Source organism: Lactuca sativa, chromosome 4 (assembly GCF_002870075.4).
Source record: "Lactuca sativa cultivar Salinas chromosome 4, Lsat_Salinas_v11, whole genome shotgun sequence".
NCBI lineage: Eukaryota > Viridiplantae > Streptophyta > Magnoliopsida > Asterales > Asteraceae > Lactuca > Lactuca sativa.
Window position 1 is genome coordinate 48,261,792 of NC_056626.2, and position 21,218 is coordinate 48,283,009.

A 21,218-nucleotide genomic window follows, 5' to 3' on the forward strand; every position below is an offset into this window, starting at 1 on the left:
TATATCAAATTTAACAACAACGTTATTGTTATATTAAAGAAAAAAGACATATTTGTAAAGATTTCAACTATATATGTATTTATGCCTAACGCGCGGACATTCGCCTAGTTTATGTTTATATAGCTAAACCATCCTATAAAACTAAAACATTTAATTACTCGTTTTTAAACATACATCACATTCAACTAGTCTGATCTTTATTTTACATACATAAATTAAGAAAAAATTATTTCAACATAGTTATAAAAATAAAAATAAGAACAATAAATCATATACTCTTATCTAAAAACGTATTGTAATAACTTAAACAATTTTTAAAAAATCAATTACAACCACACAAAATATACAGCATGCTCACAAAACCATAAAAAACTATATATGGATTTTCAATTTTAGGAACAAAAAGGAAGTTCTACCTACAAGGAGGTCATGCAATAAACCACTCTTTTTCATCATCATAAACCTTAGTTGCAAGCTTTAAGCTACATCGTCCCTTGATTCTTCCTAACAAAAATTTTGAGTTCTTTGTTCAAGAATTTCAGCACCAAAAAGCAACATCCTTGCTTCTTTCTACCATTAAAGGCGACATAACTTATATTTAACCGATAATAAAAATCAACTTACATTTTTTACCATTTAAAGCAATTTGTAATCATTTTTACCATTTTAATGCAACTTCTTGCCCAATACTTCTTATTTCACCTATATCCGCAGTACAAATAAAATAACATTTAGTGGGATACACTTTTAATGACAAATCTTTTTTATGCCACTATAACATGTTTTTAATGGCATATTTTATATGTCACTATAAAATGAATAGATTTAATGACATTTAATAATATATGTCGCTAATATTAGTATTCATTAGTGACATAAATATATTAAAATGCCACTAAAAACTCTATATTTTACGACATATATTTTTTTATATGCCACTAAAGTTTTATTATGTGTTTTAAGAATTTTGTTTTGTGCCACTAAAAAAGTTGAATCCCCCCCTATTGTTGCCCCATATGAGAGGAATCGTCGTTTATTGCATATAGTTGATACATAAAATATGACGTTTGCCCAATTCTTATACCCTAATTGATCACATTTAACAACTCATATCACACATCCGGGCCGACGGCGAGTTTGCCAAGATCATACAGTTTTTTTATTGGATCCTTATCCGAACTATGATGAACAAACTCGAAATCAAAATCAACAGGATGAGAATTAGAGCTCCTTATCAGTGCCGGTGAAGACCAGGGGCAAGCAGGACTAAGGCACAGGGCCCATTCTTTTATGGGGCCCATTTTTTTAAGTATATTGAGAGTAGCCCATGAATGTTAGTCCATTAATCAACTTGTCCGGTCCATATTTGTAATTAGTTGATAAATGAATTAGGAGTTTAGGACGCATGCAAACAACGAACGACAAAAAATAAGGCAGAAGCGATTGGCCAATTGCGATTGATTATTCAAGCTTGGCGCTTTATCCAACATTCCAGCGAGTCGGCGACCATCGATCGGAATTACCCTCTGATTGAGTTTAATCAATCACTAATTGCTAACCAGGTAAAGGGTTTTCATTTTACAATCAAACACTCAAACCCGAATTGAACTTACATAATGGAGAATTGGTATCAGAATTGTTTATTGTTGGTTGTAATTTGGTATTTCCTGCAAAATTAGATTAGAGTTTTACAATTTTAGTTTATATATATATATATATATATATATATATATATATATATATATATATATACCCTAATAAATAAGAATGATTTTGCCACATGTCTTTCTCTCATTCAATTTGCCACATGTCATTTTCTTATAATTTAGAAATATATTTATTTTCCACTTGTCATTTATTTCATTTTCCATTTCTAATATATTATTAATTAGTTTCCATAAATTAAACCTACCATAATGATATTAATTTCAAATTTTAAATTTTAAATTTCAATTTCAATTTCAATTTCAAATAAATTTACAGTTTAAACCTTTGTGTTTAACATTTTGTTATAATTAACATGTTTAGTATACGGGTCTGATAACTAAACAATAATTTTAATTTATTTATTTTGCATGTTTTTTTTTCTCATAGTTTTTATTTATTTCAAATTTCAAATTCAAATAAACTTTTCATTTAATCGTTTCTATTTAATATTTTGTTTTAATCAACCCGTATAATATACGGGTTTCACAACTAGTATATATATATATATATATATATATATATATATATATATATATATATATATATATTCTTTTTACAGTAAAACAAGAAATCTAGAATATATTATATATGTTATCACTTATCAAGATTCATACATACTTATAAAACTAGCAATTTTTCTTGAATCTCATGCATTTGAAACCCCCATAAAAATTTGCCAACACCACATGCATTTGAAACCCCCACACCCTTTCACCTTCAAAGTAATTAATCACACATAATCTCATTCCAAGAAAATCACACATTCTATAAGTTCAACACCTAATGCATTTCAAAACCCCCACACCCTTTCACCTTCATTATATATGTAGTTGTATTAGTACATTTTTCTTACAAAAAGTCGTCATTTGGTTGAAGATATTATGATTCAAAAGTTTTCATATAGTTGAAGCATTCACGATCCAAATATGACGATTTGAAGAAATGGGTTATGTCGCATCGATGATAATTGTAATATGATTTTTTCTTTCCAGCAAAACAAATGAAGCTTTTTCTATTCTTTCTTTATATTCAATTTCTCATTTGACCTTTTTATATGATTTGTATGTATTACTCAATCTTGAATGTGACTCTCCAAACATCAATGTTTTGCTTGGAATATCTTTCTCATTCTTATATTTCAAGAAAAGCATTTTGATTGCAGGTTAGTGAAGAATTATCATCAAGTTTCTATGGTTGAATGGTGTTCAATAAAGAAAGAATATTTAGAAAACGGATATAGGTTTTTTTTTGTTTGAGCAAAGTAGAGGAATGTTAGTTTTTTCTTTTGATTTAAATGTATATTTATGTAACATTTTTATTTATATATTCAACCACCCAATGTTCTTATTTATTTGATTGTAGTTTTTCTGTTTTGATTATGTTTATTTTCTATTATTTTTCGTTGGGTTATCCTACACAACATATTTACAAGACAATATTTAAAAGACAACATAATTTTTAACATTTGACATGTAATTATGATGACTTATCATGATATGTTATTCATATTAAATTAATTTATCCATATTACTACGACAAGAATTACATATGACATTTACAAAAATATATATTATATGTGATTTGTTTAACATATATATGCACTTATGTATGTTATAAATTTAAAATTAAATATCTTTGTGTTTAATAACTGAAGGGATTAAAATGATGCGTCAAAATCAATTATTTAGACGAATATAATAATAATAATAATAATAATAATAATAATAATAATAATAATAATAAATACATATTTCCAAGTACTGTATTCATTTGAAACTCACACTACAACTCAAGAGTTTTCTAATTTATGTATATTTATTAGTTATAATTCAAGAGTTTTTAACTTATGATTATTAATTAGTAATCGCTAATAACTTTTTATTTTCCTTTCTTTTATAAGGTTGTAAAGTTTTGCTCATTAAAAATATTAATGTATTTGAAGAGATTTGTGATTTAAATATGAAAAATTAATATAAATGTTAAAATAACTGTTTTAGTGTTTTTATGTTATTAAAAGTTGTAGTGTTTATTTTTCATATTTTTCATTATTCGTTGTATATATATCTTTTTTAATACAAATGTTATAATAGATGTTTTTGTATTTTTATGTTACTAAAAGTTGTAGTTCATATTTTTTATTATTCATTTGAAACTCACACTACAACTCAAGAGTTTTCTAATTTATGTATATTTATTAGTTACAACTCAAAAGTTTTTAACTTATGATTATTAATTAGTAATCACTAATAACTTTTTATTTTCCTTTCTTTTATAAGGTTGTAAAGTTTTGCTCATTAAAAACATTAATGTATTTGACGAGATTTGTGATTTAAATATGAAAAGTTAATATAAATGTTATAATAAATGTTTTAGTGTTGTTATTAAAAGTTGTAGTGTTCATTTTTAAATATTTTTTTATTATTCGTTGTATATATATCTTTTTTAATACAATGTTATAATAGATGTTTTTGTATTTTTATGTTACTAAAAGTTGTAGCTCATATTTTTGTTCATACATTTTGTTACCCGTTATATATAGATTATCATATGTTTGATATATAATTTACACAATTTTAAACGGTTTATAAAATTATCAAATAATTGTATATATGACAATGACTTAAAACTTAAAACTATAATCATCAGACTATATTATAAAGGAAACATTTTTTCTTTCACAACATTCATTTGAAACTCCCAACATTTCATAATTCCATACAATATACTTAATTTATTAACTTAAATATGCTTTTAGCTGTAAACATTATCATAAATGGAAGAATTTGTGACTTATCAACATGATATACTTAATTTTGTTAACTTCAATGTATAGTTAAATAAATAACCTACATTAATATATCAAATAAGCTTAAAAATTTAGTGTAAAATTTAAAACCTAAAGTAAAATATCAAATAATGTTTAAAAAAAATCAATATATATATATATATATATATATATATATATATATATATATATATATATATATATATATATATATATATATATATATATATATATATATATAACATAGTTAAAAGGAAAACATTAAATATAATAATAATAAAAGAACCTAAATTGATGAATCGAATTAACTAAAAGGTGTCTGAAAACAATATTCTAACAATATATTTTTAATATGCGTCGTGCAACGTACGGGAATTCGTCTAGTTAGAATAATAGAATTCAGTCAATTTCATTCAACATTCATGTATCTGATTTATACTTTATGTCTTTATACTAATATACTTTATGTCTTTATACTAATATACTTGAATGAATAGATTATCATAATCACTTTATCAGATTTATACTTGAATGATATATGAAATTTGAATGAATGTTGATTGTTGAATGTTGAACTTTTAGTGATGAAGTCGAAACAACCATCTGGTAGTCATAAACGTAAGAAAAGAAAACTAGATGAAGAAAAGAGAAAGGTTGACGCGGGTGCCCTAGATAAATTTATCTATAGACAACCTGTTGAAGAGCACGTTGAAGAGCATGTTGAAGAGAAAGAGCATGAAGAAGTAGAAGTAGAAGAGGTAGAAAACCAAGAGCACGTTAAAGAGCTTGTTGATATATGTGATCAAAGAAGGTGGGAAAAACTTAATTATGATGAGATTAAACTTTTGGTCAAGAAAGGTCCTAAAAGAGATACTAGTATTATGTATGGTCCCTATGATAAATTTGGTAGACGGTTTTCCGCAGCTTTATATACTAGAACTTTACCAAATTTGGAGAAGTGTGATAGAGAATGGCAAGTATATTCAAAAGAGCAAGACAGATTATTTTGTTTCTGTTGTAAAGTATTTAGAAAAGGGATTTCGGAAGGTAAATTGGATGGTGAAGGTTATACAGATTGGCATCAAGTTACCACTAAGGTTAAAGAACATGAATTTCCTTGAATCATTTACAAATAGGAGTAAGTGGTTTGATATGCGTAAAAGATTGAACTTGAACGAAACAATTGATAAAGTTCAGTACCAACAATTCAAGAAAGAAAGAGATTACTGGAAAGTAGTCCTTTTGAGAATCATTGCAGTAGTGAAGTTTCTTGCTAAACATAATTTAGCATTTCGTGGATCCAATGAAAAGTTGTATAAAAAAGGTAACTATAAATTGTTTTTTTTTGTTCCAGTTCCACCAAATATCTTTTTTCTTAATTAAGATGTCTGATTCCACTTCTTATTTGTTAATTATATTTAATAGGTAATGAGAATTTTTTGGGTGTCATTGAAATGTTGGAAGAGTTTGACCCGGTTATCAAAGAGCATGTACGGCGGATCACAAGTGACGGGCTTCATGTGCATTATCTTGGCCACACGATCCAAAATGAACTAATACTTTTGATAGCTCAAGAAATTAAAAAAGAACTTATCAAGAGGATAAAGGAAGCAAAGTACTACTCAATTATACTGGATTGTACTCCCGATTCAAGTCACCAAGAACAGATGACTATAATAGTGATGCATTTAAAGTTATATAATGTTGTTACTGTTGAAGAGTCATTTTTAGGTTTTTTGAATGTTGATGATACCACTGGAAAAGGATTATTTGATATTACATTTAAGGAGTTAAAGTCTCTTGGTCTTGAAATTGATGATATGCGTGGTCAAGGCTAGGGGTGAGCGCGGTGCGGTTCGGTGCGGCTATTAGCTAAAACCTCACCACTAACCGCAAATGCGGTTAATCTATTTTCAAAACCGTTTAGTGCGGTTATTTTTGCGGTGCGGTTTTTTTTTTTTTTTTTTTTTTTTTTTGTGTTGCGGTTATTAACCACATGGATTTGGTGTGGTTATTTTATGTGGTTTTTAACCACAGTTTAGAACTCAAACAGTTTTAAGAGCTCAAACATATTACTTCTAATAATAAAAAAACCATATGGTATAAAACAATTAATTTAAATCACAAACAATTAATATCTTAAAAACGTCAAATCAATAGTAATTAACAATAAATATCTTAAAATTGTCAAATTGCACCATTTGTCAAAGTTAAACATAAAAAAAAACCAACATTTTTTACTTTTATTTTATCTTTCTTTCATCTGTGAAACTAGTTTTATTTTTAATATTTAATATATTAATAAATAAAAAAACAAATTGTATATAATTTATGCGGTGTGGTGCAGTTTTTGAAAACTAATAACCGCACCGCACCGCAAATTTGCGGTTTTTGAAAAACAGAAAACCTCACCATCGGTTTTTATAGTGGTTGCGGTTAATTTTAGTTGCGGTGCGGTTTTTGCTCACCCTTCAAGGCTATGATAATGGAGCAAACATGAAAGGAAAACACCTAGGAGTGCAAAAGAGATTTTTAGATATCAATCCTAGAGCATTTTACACTCCTTGTGGTTGTCATTCTCTCAATCTAACATTATGTGATATGGCTAACAAATGTGTTAAAGGAAAAAACTTTTTTGGATTCATCCAACGCATTTGTACTATCTTAGCAAATTCTACTAAGAGGTGGGAAATTTTGAAAGATAATGTTACATTTTGGAGTCTTAAGTCATTGTGTCAAACTCGTTGGGAAAGTCGGGCTGAGAGTGTAAAGGCTATTAAAATGCAACTTGTGGATGTCCGGGAAGCTTTACTTCAAGTTGGAGAAAATGATAATGATGCTGCAATTGCAAGTGAAGCAACTTCACTAGCAGAAAAAGAACTTAGTGACTTTGAATTTTTGGTATCAATTGTTATTTGGTATAAAGTACTAAACCATGTGAATATTGTAAGTAAGAAGTTAAAATCAAAGGATATGCATCTCGATAATGCTATTACAGAAATAAACAAATTGATTGGGTACTTCAAGGATTATAGAGAAACTGGTTATTCAAAAGCGATTGTTGAAGCTAAGGAGATTGCTATTGAAATGGGTATTAATCCAATATTTCCACAAAAACGTTTGATTGAAAGGAAAAAAAGATTTGATGAGAGTTCAAGTAGGGAAGAAGTTTCATTTACACCTAAAGAGAATTTCAGAGTCAATTATTTCTTGGACATTGTTGATCAAGCCATTTCTTCTCTTGAGACAAGAGTTGAACAATTCAAAGAATATGACAAAGTATTTGGTTTTTTTATTTCCACATAATTTGAGAGGAATTGAAGATAAAGATCTTAAGTCGTATTGTCATCGTCTTGAAAATGCACTCAAGTTTGAAGAAAGATCGGATATTAATGCCGAGGAACTTTATACGGAATTGAAATTATTTGTGACATTGGAAACCAATGAATTTAGCAACCCTATAAATGTTTTGAAGTTTTTGGAAAGAACTTGATTATTTCCCAAATGCATGCATTGCATATAGAATATTGTTGACTATTCTAGAAACGATCGCATCTGCCTAAAGAAGTTTTTCAAAATTGAAGTTTGTGAAATCTTACTTACGCTCCACAATGACCCAAGAAAGACTTAGCGGTTTGGCGATGATATCTATCGAGAACGAACTCTTAGAGAGTATAGACTACGAAGATTTGATCAACCAATTTGCAATCAAGAATGCTAGAAGAGCTTCACGGATAGTTGGTTAGCTGTTACAATATGTAATTACTTATTAAAATACTATGATTTTGCTATGTTTATTGATATAAGTTTATTCTCATTTTAATAAAAAATTATTTTATGAAATTTAATTCGTTACATGTTAAGGCCTAAGGGCCTTTTTTATTCGCCTCATCCTGGGCATTTGAATCCTCAGGAACGACCCTGCTCCTTATTGTGTTATCTCTCTTCTCTGAGCTTCTTTTGTTCGAATCTTCTCAATGAGAACGGAGATGAAGATTTTTTGGATCATGTAACCATCGGCTCGAATCAGGAGCTGAAGTAAAGGCTCTTCAAGCAACAAAAGAAATATTAATATTATTAACATGGGTTCCTTGACTTTCTAGACTATACATCATCATTGTCAAAGCCTGTAAATCACAATTGCAATTCACCAAGATTGTCGAACTTCGATAGTTATGATTATCCAAATCAAAGGTAATTTTTTTGTGCATCGTCTTTCAGAGCTTCAGATTCAATTAGTTCAAATCTCATCAGGCAGAATAGCACTCCAGCTGGATATAACCTCCTTGTTAATTTCATTCTTTTTTTTTTCAACTTGCTGTGGATTTATTATCTTAAATAGTTGATATATGCATTGGAAATTGACATTTACTAGGAAATTTTATTTGACATGTGTGAACTTAAACTCGCTCCCAATCTATATTATGTGAAATCATTGTTTCTTGGTTAGTTATTTGAGTCATTGAAGAACGTCATTACTTCAAAGCAGGATTTATGCAGGGGAGGTAGGAATCGAGGGGCTTATGCTTCACAATTTGACCAATTACATGATGATATGATGACGATAACTACAATACACAAGGTAATGGGTCTATTGATGACTGGCGGAGGTTAGGATGGTTCAGGAAGATCTGCATAGGGTGGTTCAAACCAGAATACAAGATGATGTACCTGTTTTCATTTTCCTTGTTATATTTTGTATAAAGCCCTTTTATATCTTTGGATTTTTTATAACTGAAAACTATTTGTATCATTCAGGCAACAGTTGCGTATTATCTACTCTTTGATAACCAGTCTCGTGTTGTTGGTGGGTATCTTAGAGTTGAACTTGCAGAGAATCTGGTGCGTCATTTTCATTTTTCTACTTACAAATTTGTAATATATTTTATGTATATAAAAAATATAAAGGAGCTTTGTGTCTGTATTGATGACAATGGCAAAAGGGTAATTTTAAAGATTAAATGCTATAAATAAAAAACAGGGCAAAAAGGTAGATGGTTAGTTAGTGTCATAATTCTTTAAGCTAGATTTTTTTTACTTAACCCCTTTAACTCATTATGTCCAGATTAAGTAAGAAAGAAACAGACCCTAAGAAGAGTCTTGAAAGTGTAATGTTCTATTAAGAAAGAAAGTTAAAGTAGAATGTTATAATCTGGTGCAGGAGGGTGATCTTGCTACCATGCATCTAGACAACATACCAGAGCTACAATGAAATAACTTTGTCAGGCCTACCTTACCCTGGCAAGTTGGAATGCAGGTCTTTTGGTTGATTTTTGAAAATTCTAGCAAATCCACGGGAGATAATGACACGTAGACCTGGCAATCGTGTCGTGTTCGGGTTGGCGTGTCGCAGGTTGGCGGGTCAAAATATGCTAACCCAAACACGACCCATTTAAATATACAGGTCACGGGTTGGCGGGTCACAGGTTGGCAGGTTTGGAACATAAACCCATATATGACCCACCAACCCATTTATTTATACGGGTTCACAAGTTGGCGGGTTCGTGGGTCAGATTTGGGTTCGTAGGTCCAAACTTTATATATTTAAGTCTTAAACATCCAAATGCAAATTAAAAACATTCGTAGAAACATGTTACAGACTTAACCTTATAGGTTACGACTTATGACCTTAGACCATCCACCACGAGTAATAATGTCAAAACAATCAAATGGTCTATGAATAAATGGTATATATTATATAATACTTATTAAATAATAATACTTGATACATAAATATATTTAAAAATATAATAATTTTTTTATTAAGAATATAAACGGGTTGGCGGGTCAACCCGTTTATTTTTTGAGAAACCCATATATGACCCGTTTAATAAACGGGTTGGCAGGTTGACGGGTTGGCGGATTGAAAAACTCAACCCAAACCCATTTATTTCGTGTCGTGTCGCGTCGCGGGTCGTGTCACGTGTCGTGTCGAGAATTGTCAGCCCTAATGACACGGGTTCTTGAAATCCTGAGAGATTAAACGTCTGCTGGAAAAAGATTGGGCTTTATTTAGTATTTTTTAAATGAACGATTTGATTAGAGGGTATAAGTGTCATTTTACCAATATAAACATCATTTTACCTAAAAATTTCTCCATTTTTTCCTTTTCTTTGACAGTTACAACAGAGGAGCTTACTTGTTTCTACCATCCTATATAATGTACACGCATAGCACTAAACAACAATGTGATGTAGTTAAAAGAACACCAAAGAAGCAATTGTAACTTGTCTTTTGGGGTTTGTAATAAATTTATAAAATTCCTTTTTCTTTTCTAAATTCATTTTCTGATTTTCATTTTTATATACATTTCAGGTACTTAATACACTTGATGCCAAAAAATGGAGGGTAGTTTTTGGTGTTATAGACAAAATTTGGGCTAGTGGAGAAGTCTAGCTGACTTAGTTGATCGTCATGATGTAAGTTTTTTTATAAATATATATTTTTCATTAAAGATACTAAAAGTTTAATAAATTCTATGATTTGGGTTTATTTAGGGTGGATGCTTGAAAGGTAATATTATCAATTTTTTGTCCTAAAACAGTCGGTATTTGATATTTAAGAGTCAAATGTGTAACTTTATAAAAATTTACCAAACTTGCTCCATATAGATGTTGCTAAGCATGAAGAAGTTTTTGAACCCAGGCTCTTTTCACACTATTGATTAAATTGTAAAACAAGTATAGTCACGTATGTACTAAAATATCCATATATATCTTGCAACCTGGATATCATCAAAATTACGGTAATATGCTAGTGAAATTATATATTTTTTTTGACATTTTCATTTTTGTATTTGTCCGATAATTTCTAGTGTTGGTTCTATATGAGGTTATTGAAGATAACATGAAGTTTGAGAATAAGTTCAACTGCAATGAAGTTAAAAAAAAGTTGTTTGTTTAGTTGCTTTTTATATTTAGTGTCTATGTACTAGTAGTTCTATATTTAAATTAATTTGACATTGATGTATAACAATGAAATTTTTATTATTTTTCATGTATTATAGACAAAATTGCAAAAATGGTCCCTGTGGTATGCAAAATTTTGGGGTTTTAGTCCAAACCACGAGTTTTTTGGAACCATAGTCCTTTTGGAGTGGTTTCTATGTGGTTTTGGTCCCTGGATTTAACTCCCGTTAAGTTGGAACTGTTAAGCCCCCTCACGTGCCTCACACGTGAGGGTAATTTCGTCATTTCATGTCAGGGACCATTTTTGCATAAACGGTTTTTTGGATTAATTCCTTTTAAATACCCCCACTTCCTGCGATCTTCTTCCCCAACGTCTCTTTTCTTCTACCCTTCTTCTTCTTGAGCTCTGCTACAACAAAAATGGTGCTATGTTTTTGTGGAAAAGTTGCTGTGGTGAAAACGTCTTGGACCCCTCTGAATCCAGGAAGGAGATTTTTTGCATGCCCTATGAATGATTCCGTTTGTGGGTTTATTGGGTGGCTTGATCCCCCAATGTGTGCTAGGTCTAAAGCCATCATACCTGGTCTGCTAAGAAATTTGAATTCAGTGCAGGAACGGTGCAATGAGTTGGTTAGAGGTATGAACATGCTACAGGATCAATGCAATGGACTGATATGCAAGAACAACATTTTGGTGGCAAATGTCAGAGCATTGAAGGATGATAATTTGAAGCTGAAAATGTACATGTTTAGAAGTTGGTTTTTCTTTGTGATTGTATTCTTTTATATTTGGTTTGTGTAGGGGTATACTCTGAAGGGTGTTTTGGTCATTTTTTTGTAATTTTATGTGATCAAGTTTGTAGTGACTTATGATGATAATGATATATGTACAATTTTATGATGCAAGTGTAATGAATGTTTTACCAAAATGGTATGAATGTATAAGAATTAGCATATGAATAGAAATGGTATGAATGTGTTACCAAAATATATATATTAGAACCAATTGTACATAACCAAAATGCATATTTCATTAAGATTTGTAATATAACAACCAAAGTTTCTAAACATAACAACCAAAGATTCTAAACATTACCAAAAGGGACACATTACCATACCTAAGATAACAACCAAGTTTTCATAACAACCAACCAAAAATTTTCAACAAAATATTGTAAATATAACAACCAAGTTTTCATAACCAACCAAAATCACAAAAAACTCCATGCATGCATGACACATTACTTCTTGGATTGATTCCCACCTTGCCCTTTACAGGTCCTAGAGTTGTGTCCCTTGTTCTTGCATTTGCTACAAGTAACACTGATATGCTTCCTTGATAGCTTCTGCACTCCATCATTTGTTGGTTTTTGGGAACCTCCTTCTTGTGCAGCATTCACTCCATCACCTTGACTTGCCTTCTGCTTTTTGCTTAACCTTTCACCCTCACTTTGTCTTCTCTTTTTTTTAGGCCTTCCCACCTGAGTGCGATGTGGAGGAGGGATTAGCTTTGTGGGACATTCACTTTTGGGCCACATGGATCTACCCTTAATTGGCTCCACCTTAAAAGAATAAGCCTTTTTCCATGTCTCTAGAAAATACACCTTGTGAACCCATTTGTAAATGTCAAGCTCAGCCTCTGGGTCTTTACTCATCTCATTCAGAGTTGCAATTGCATGTCTACATGGAATTCCAATTAATTCCCATTTTCTGCAAGTGCATGTTTTGTTCCTAACATCAACCACATGTTGATCCTGCAAAGCTCCTGTGACTTGATACTTGTCTCCCCCATTCCACCTAGCAATGTATTGTGAAGCAACTGTTTTTCTTGCAGTTAGGATGTCTATTGCTGTGGGTGTTAGTGAACCTGTAGCCTTTTTCATTTCCTTCATGACATTGCATATCCTCTTCATTAGATACTCCCTTATGAATTCTAAACATCCAATGACAGGTTTATCCCTTCCTTTCTCTATCTTCCCATTAAACACTTCACACATGTTTGATATCAACACATCAGAAACTGCTCTTCCTATGTGTAAATTACCATTAAAAAACATTTAATACAATTCACATACAAGTAAAACAGTTCACTAAGTGAAAGACATAAGGATCAAATTGGAATATATAGATTTACCTGAAAAATGACTCCTTGCCCAATGTTTAGGAGGAATTTGCTTCAACCATTCACATGCCTCCTTATCATACTGACTAAACTCCTTCATCAAATGTTCAAACTCAGGAATGGTGGTAGCTGATGCACACCTCCATAAGTGGTCCCTGTACTCTGTTTGCCTCCATCTTTTCCTCATATTGTCATGAATATGTCTGATACAATATCTATGCTCAGCATTGGGAAAAATTTGCTCAACTGCAGTATGTAAACCCTGCAAAAATTAATTGTCAATCATTAGAATTAACTTACAACCACACTTTAAATGACCAAATGTATAAAAACTACTTCCAACTTTACCTTTTGCCTGTCACTTATGAAAGTAAAATTTGAGTTTCTTCCAAGGTCCAAGTCATCCCCAAGGTTATCTAAAAACCATTTCCAGCTTTCTGTGTTTTCAGACTCAACAATCCCATATGCTAATGGGTAAATTCCATTATTGGAATCAAGACCAACTGCTAAAAGGACTTGCCCAGGGAATGGTCCTTTCATGAAGGCACCATCAAAACCTAATAAGTCCCTAAGGCATGCCTTGAACCCTTTTTTCAGTGGACCCAAGCACACATAAATTCTTCTAAACTGTCTAGTTGGGGAATCAGGGTTAGGCTCAGAACATACATCTATTTTCACTGTGGTGTCTGGGTTGGTGGCTTGAAGTTCGAGAACATAGTCCCTCAACAATTCATACTGCTTTGTGTAGTCACCAGTTATATGCTTTCTTACCTTATCCTTTGCCCTGAACACCTTGTCCATACTAACACCCACTTGGTAGGTCTTTTGAAAGTGATCTTGTATGGCTCTCAAAGGTATATCTGGATTCGCCTCAACTTGATCAAAGATTTTCTTGCTGATTAAAGAAGCAGTACAAGCCCTGAGTTTCCTTGTTTGCAAACATGTGTGAGTTTGGTTTAAGGTCCTTATAAACCAGTCAGATTCAGGATTTGACCTAGATGCATGAATGTACCAACCACATGTTACTTTTTGTGTCTTTAATTCTTTACCCTTTCTTTTTGAAGTGGTAGCTTGACTACCCACTTGGCCTTTATTGGTGACAGGTACAACACCTCTACACTGTGCCCTAAGCCTTACATTGTCATTTTTTTAAAAGAAAAGATTCCTTCTTGATTCTAGTGCATGCAGATCAATTGCCTCCTTTAATTCTTTTTTACTATTAAATTTATCTCCAACTGAAAAAATTGTTTATGTACTACCCCAAGACTGCACCTTTTTTCTTTTCTCAAATTCTTGATAAGAGCTCTTCTCTCTCTGTCTTGGTCTGATCCTTCATCCAAAGATTCAAATGCCTCATTGTTAATCACTTCCATATCTTCAGGTTCATGCCCATGAACAACATTTATACAAGAACCTTCCACATCACTTTCAACATTGAGAGTGAAATCTCCCATGTCCACATCCACATCCTGTATATTGTTGTCAACATCCATTATGTCATCCATATGATCTTCATCTTCTATTTGTCTCTCATCTTCTTCATACTCTGGATCACTATTTTCAGATTCATCATACTCTTCAAAATTTGGATCACTTTCTTGAGATTCATCATCCTCTTCATACTCTTGATTACCCTCTTCAGATTCTCCATCCCCTTCATACTCTGCATTATCATCATCACTCCCAATCAAATTTTCCATAAGGTTATCAAATAACTCATTCAATTGTTCATCAGCATTATTAACAGGGGGGGTGTTGTAGCCTTCTTCATCAAAAGTTGATGCCTCTTGAACAACATTTGCAGCCTCCCTAACACCATCCATCTCATCAATATGAACACAAGTTGCTGCCTCCTGAACATTAGTTGAACCATCCAGATCATCATTCTTTTCCTTTGAAATGTGAACAACCTCATCAATATAATCTAAATTAAGCCTCTTGGTACAAGAACTTTCACCTATTTTGGAATTCCCAACCCTACCCCTTCTATACTCTGGTGAGAAACTATCATTCTTACTCCCAAAAAGAATCAGAGACATGAACTCACCAATAGGCTCACCATTACCATGGTTCACATTTTTCATTGGAGAATCTGCATGAACTTGACCCTCAACTTCAGCCCCTTGATCATCATTTTCTGGTAATTCCTCAATGACAACTTTACCCTTTGTATTTGGTGACATGAAGTAAGTCAATAAATTTGTCTTTCCATGCTCTGTGTACACCTCAATCAGCTTGTTATGTGCAATATATTTAGAAAGGTTGATCACATCCTGATCATTCCCTAAAGCTCTAAGACCAAATTGAAATTCACCATTGGGTATCCTAAAATGGTAGTATATAACTGGGGATTCATCAGCGAATTCAGAATTCCGTGGGTCTGGGTAACCTAGGTCAAGCATTATGGCATCAAGTTCATGCACAGAAAACTCATCAATGTCCACATAATCAACATAACGCACTTCACCTCCAATGTACTTTATATCAGGTAATTTAGTAAATTTCCCACCGTGATGAAGCTTAATACTAAACCATGTGGGTGCACCAGCTAAAAATCAAAATTATACATATTAACAAAGTTAAAATTTTGCATTTTTTTGTTCTAAATCAATAAGAAAATGCAAAGTATAAAAGTTAAAGAAAACAGAGCAGCTTACCATATACAGTTGATACATCAACAACTTCGTGTTTTGGTCTGATATGCCACATTACGAACACCATTTCCTATTAAACGTATGCCCTTATATGTGTAGTGTCGATTATCTTGTTTAGATAAGCAACGAGGGTTTTTTGCAGGTTCAATGGAGCAGAAGCAAGAAGGAGGGAGTTGGGGAGTTGACGAGTGTTGGGGAAAGTAAATGAGGGGTAAATGTCAATCAATCCAAAAAACCGTTTATGCAAAAATGGTCCCTGACATGAAATGACGAAATTACCCTCACGTGTGAGGCACGTGAGGGGGCTTAACAGTTCCAACTTAACGGGAGTTAAGTCCAGGGACCAAAACCACATAGAAACCACTCCAAAAGGACTATGGTTCCAAAAAACTCGTGGTTTGGACTAAAACCCCAAAATTTTGCATACCACAGGGACCATTTTTGCAATTTTGTCTAAAATAATTTATTTAGTTTTTTATTATTATTATTTTATAACCAAAAGATTTGTTAATCTTAGTAGTATAATTCCAAAATCACATTAGTATTAAGGACACAAAATGTGTAACAAATTTTTTTATTATACTATGGCGGCTAAAAAAGAGCCACTAAAAGAACATAAATTTTAGACATGAGTTAGTATTTACCGACACATAATATATGCCACAAAAAACTTATTTTCTATAGTGACAAATAACAAAGTGCTACTAAAGTCCCAAAATGTTGCAGTGTCAAAACCGAAAAGTGCTACTAAAGAGTTTTATTGGAAGCATTTATAGTGATAATTTTTATTTGTGTCAGCGGATTCTCCAAGTGGCCTTTAGTGGCATTTTTTGGGTTTTTAGTGACACTTTTTATGTGCCACTAAATGACATATTTTTTATAGTGTCGGCTGGTCCAAATAATTTTCCTCCTTATACAATTAGATTGCACTTGAGTGATTTCGTATAAAAAATTATTTTCCTTGCCTTAAGAAAAAAAATTAAAATACAATGCTATAAATGAGTTTTTACTTATAAATGTTCCTTACAACATTCTACCTTTATTTAGTCATATTTCGGTAGTACACTCTGAAAAATCAATCAAATTATAACAATTTCATCCAAATACAATTTAGTTTACAATACTATAAGAAGTATAGACAGTAATTTAGTAGATTTTCACTATAAGTCTTTTAATAAGAAAAAAAAAATCACAATGTTTTATAAGAAAGAAAAAAGAAAGTGATACTGATATTGAAAAATACACAAATCAAAGTAAACTGCCAAACTTTGCATTTAGCCCTTTCCTCAAAAGAAAAATATTAACAGTTAGGCAATCGTATCACCACCTAAAGGTAGAGAGATTGCTTCCACAGATATCAAACAAGAGCCAACCATAGTTCATAGAGGAGAGCTAGAGAGGGGAAAGCATATACAAGTAATTAAATTTACAAGAAAACATGGTAAAAGTTGATGTCGGAGAATAGTTGATATGATTATTGCTGAAAGATAGAAAGGTTAAGATAACCAAAGCACAAGCAAAAAATTAACTAAAAATTATTCTTCTAGTTACCCCGTAGAAGAATTAAGCCATTTCCCAAAAAAATGAATCTCACAAAACCTAGAAGCTCTTGGAAACTTTAATAAGCGTGCACACATTTCCATTTCATCCTTCATGCGCATACTTCCACATATGATTGTTATTGTCTTCAAAACCTCTGAATTCCCCAATATGTATTCAAGGAACTGTATATCACACTTTCGCCCCTGGCACTTTGTAATTTTCATGGTTCTAAGGTGTGAAAGCATACAAGTGGGAACTGACTCAGGCTCAATCCAGCCATTATCTTCCGGCTTTAATTTTATCACAAAACCAGATACACAACCAAATGTTATGTGTGGAATAATAACTTAGGAAACATTGAATAATAAGACACGCCAAAGCTTAGAAACAGTTCAATTACCTCCTCAAAACATAAATGCTCCAACTCAGGAGAGCTTTCAAGAATTTGAGTAACTAAGATCCATGGAGATTTGAAATAAGAATCCTTCAAATCCAAATGCTTCAAATTGAGAAACTTGGGCAAATGTGAATGTACAAATTCCTTCAACAAAAACAGCAAATTAAAAGTCGAACATTGCATGCTCTTAATTAAAAAGCCGCTTAGTAATGGAGAAAGTAATATTATATACACTGAAGTTTTTTATAAGGGAATGGGAATCTTACATTAAGAGTTGAAGTGAACAAAGAAAGTGATTTAACTCCACTTAATCCTTTTAGAAGCTCAACCTTCTGACGATAATCTGTTAAACCACCATTAAAAAAAACAGTTGCCTCAACCAAAGACGACAAATCTTCCATCACAAAATCTGGGCAGATGTACCCACCAGCAAAAAGGTATTCAAGATTAGGGACATTTAAAACAACTTTGCTGGTATATAAACTACTCATTCTTAATTCCAATCGCTTCAAAGTAGGGATGTTGAAATTGTAGTCTACTTCATCATCAGGCCATAATATCTCCAGAGATAAGCTTTCAAGTACTGGGCAGCCATGGATGAATCTGAATAAGTTGACACAAGATATCCTAGAAACATTGAGATCAAGAGTTTGCAAACCAGGAAGCATCACAACTGGAGACTCACCATTAAAAACATCTGAATCATCAAAACTCCCAACTAATCTTAATTTTGTAAGTGTCTTGCAAGTAAACAGGCTGAGAGGCAAACCAAATTTCCTAACTTGTATGTCAACCTCACTAACATTTAACCTAATTGCCTCATTAATCCACTTTGCAACATCTGACTTTTGCACTGAAGTACGAAAAAGACCTAACTTGAATGATTTAAGTTGTGATGCTTTGCAATGCTCCAATACCTGATCCACATATTTTGAGAAGCATTTGAAATCAAACCCAAGGTAATAATCGTTCAAGTCAAGGTTTGTGATCAACCTCCAACAGTATTTCCATCTTTTGGATAAAAGGCTAGTTCGCACAGCAAAACTTGTAGGCATTAAAGAGAGTATATGTGAAAGAATCTCTTCAGGCAAAGAGCTAAGCCTATCTTCATTCTTACTTCTCCAACTCATTTTTTTTCTTCAATTAGGGTTCAACACTCACCTGCAAAGATGAAGAGTAAGATTGAATTAAATGTAGACAATCCAAGAAAGAATTATGGATACTTGGATTTGAAAACACATTTACTAAAATTAACAAGGAATTGTAATTGTTTACTTTAAATCAAACGATCTGCATATTTGTTATACAGTTCTTGGAACCCAGATCTTTTTCACTTACAATTATGCAGACACGCAAATCAATTTCAAGAAGAAAAGTGTTATAACGCAGAGCGTTTGGAAGTAAATCGTCATACATAATCGGACTCCTGTCGAAAACAATTTACATGCACTGATGAGCAACAAAAGCAAGATACAAGCAGGTATTGAAATTTGAAATAATAAACTTCAAGATAAAAGACGAACTGTACATTAGCCTGGTTTATGCAGAAGTGAAACTGGAAGCGCCTAAACCTCAAAGCCCTAATCGGAAACTGATTAAGGTTTTAATTATAGCAAATATAGGGGTGTTTAGGATCAAGTTTCAAAGGTGTAATAAGCTTACAGAAGTAGGAAACTCCGTGTTGTCTTCCTCCGGTATGTCGCCGCAAATGAGAAGACGTTGCCGCTAAAGGGCGTCGCCACTAAGAGTCGTCAACAATAAACCCCTCTTCGTCTTCAGTTTCTTTACCGGTTGATCTGTATTTCCCTCGTTCTCTATGATCACCACGGTCGAGATCATTGCAATTTCACAGACAAACGGTGTTCTTCTCCTTCCATACTGCCGGAAGCCCAGCCCAAGCGACGATTTTAGCTCATCAATGACATTTATCTCCTTCCACATTAACGATATTTTAGAATGTTTTTATAAATAATAATAATAATAACTTTTAGTTTTGCTACAATTAATATTCATTAGCAGTTTTTTTTATATTATTATAACATTTGTTTTGTATTAGAAATGAACGGTTTCATAAAAACTAAAAAGATAACAACAATTAGTGGCGATAGGGCACTAGTGGTCACGTATAATAGTAGTGACGACGGGGCATTAACGGCAATGCAAAACATTAGTGGCGACAATTTGAGCATTAGCAATGAGCCAATAACGATGACAATTTAGCGACGACATTTTGCTCCTTTAGTGGCGACGTGCGTCACCACTAAAGGCCATTATTCTTATAATTTTATTGAAAAAAAAAAACAAATTATAATTTGACTTTTTATTTAACTGTATGATTTCTATATTCACCATTTATATTATTATTATTATTGAATTTAGTTAAATAGCTTAACATAATCATAACAGATCTTTTGATGATAATTAAATTGTGTTAGGTTTTATTCAAAAAACCGGTTTTTAAAGCAATAAATTTTACAACAAAAACATTATAAAGTCTGAATAACATAAAATAATTGTATTCTCATCAAGGATCATTTTGTATGAACATGAAAGATTAAAACACAACCATAAATGGATTAAGAAAACACAACAATAGAGGGATTAAGAGGTAACAACCTTTGAAGATTTTGAAGGGCTGTTTGACAGGATCTGAATTTTTAAGATCTGAATTTTTAAGAGGATCTGAATTTTTAATATGTTGTTTGGTTGGAACCTCTTAATTGTTGTGCTGAATTAGAAAAATGACCATTTTCCCTTTTCTATATAAGTTTTTGCTATGTTCAAAGTTTCTGTTTATAAAATAATCGAATCAACCTCTTGAATAATTATAAGGAAAAATATAAATGTCGTACACAATTCAAATTAAGCATAAATATAAATTAAACACAAATACAAATCAAATAAGGTCCAACTTCATATATTTGATCAATATCAATACTACTTGTATACATACACAAAGCAGCAATACTACTTGAATACATAGAATCCAAACTAAAATCACAAAGCAACGGGTTCACATCAATAACCTTTTCCTTCATATCTTTTTCCACTCCTTTTGTAGAACTTTTAAAACTCATATATCTGCTTTCAAAATTCTCCATCAA

General features: G+C 31.8%; 2 protein-coding genes and 1 long non-coding RNA gene across 4 annotated transcripts; 2 read left to right on the plus strand and 1 right to left on the minus strand.

Moving 5' to 3' along the window:
• Window positions 1-5,643: 5,643 nt before the first annotated feature.
• On the plus strand, window positions 5,644-6,331 carry LOC122197459 (uncharacterized). The gene is made up of 2 exons (XM_042901593.2): window positions 5,644-5,816; window positions 5,918-6,331. The coding sequence occupies exons 1-2, from the start codon at window positions 5,645-5,647 to the stop codon at window positions 6,328-6,330; spliced, it is 585 nt and encodes a 194-aa protein (XP_042757527.2). The 5' UTR covers window position 5,644; the 3' UTR covers window position 6,331.
• Window positions 6,332-9,021: 2,690 nt separating this feature from the next.
• Window positions 9,022-11,011, plus strand: LOC122197627 (uncharacterized). The gene is made up of 3 exons (XR_006191237.1): window positions 9,022-9,159; window positions 9,251-9,334; window positions 10,808-11,011. It is a non-coding gene; the product is annotated as an uncharacterized LOC122197627 (long non-coding RNA).
• A 6,561-nt stretch (window positions 11,012-17,572) lies between these two features.
• Window positions 17,573-20,482, minus strand: LOC111914755 (F-box/FBD/LRR-repeat protein At4g26340-like). Of its 2 annotated transcripts, none has more exons than XM_042900947.2 (6): window positions 19,777-20,482; window positions 19,643-19,694; window positions 19,453-19,540; window positions 18,381-19,275; window positions 18,118-18,258; window positions 17,573-18,007 (listed from the first exon to the last, which is right to left on the minus strand). In XM_042900947.2, exons 4-6 carry the CDS (start codon window positions 19,242-19,244, stop codon window positions 17,723-17,725), a joined length of 1,290 nt encoding a protein of 429 aa, XP_042756881.1. In that variant the 5' UTR covers window positions 19,245-19,275; window positions 19,453-19,540; window positions 19,643-19,694; window positions 19,777-20,482; the 3' UTR covers window positions 17,573-17,722. The 2 variants fall into 2 exon arrangements, with proteins under 2 accessions (XP_042756881.1, XP_023766238.1); XM_023910470.3 differs by having other exon boundaries at window positions 19,643-19,705.
• Between the last annotated feature and the right edge of the window lie 736 nt (window positions 20,483-21,218).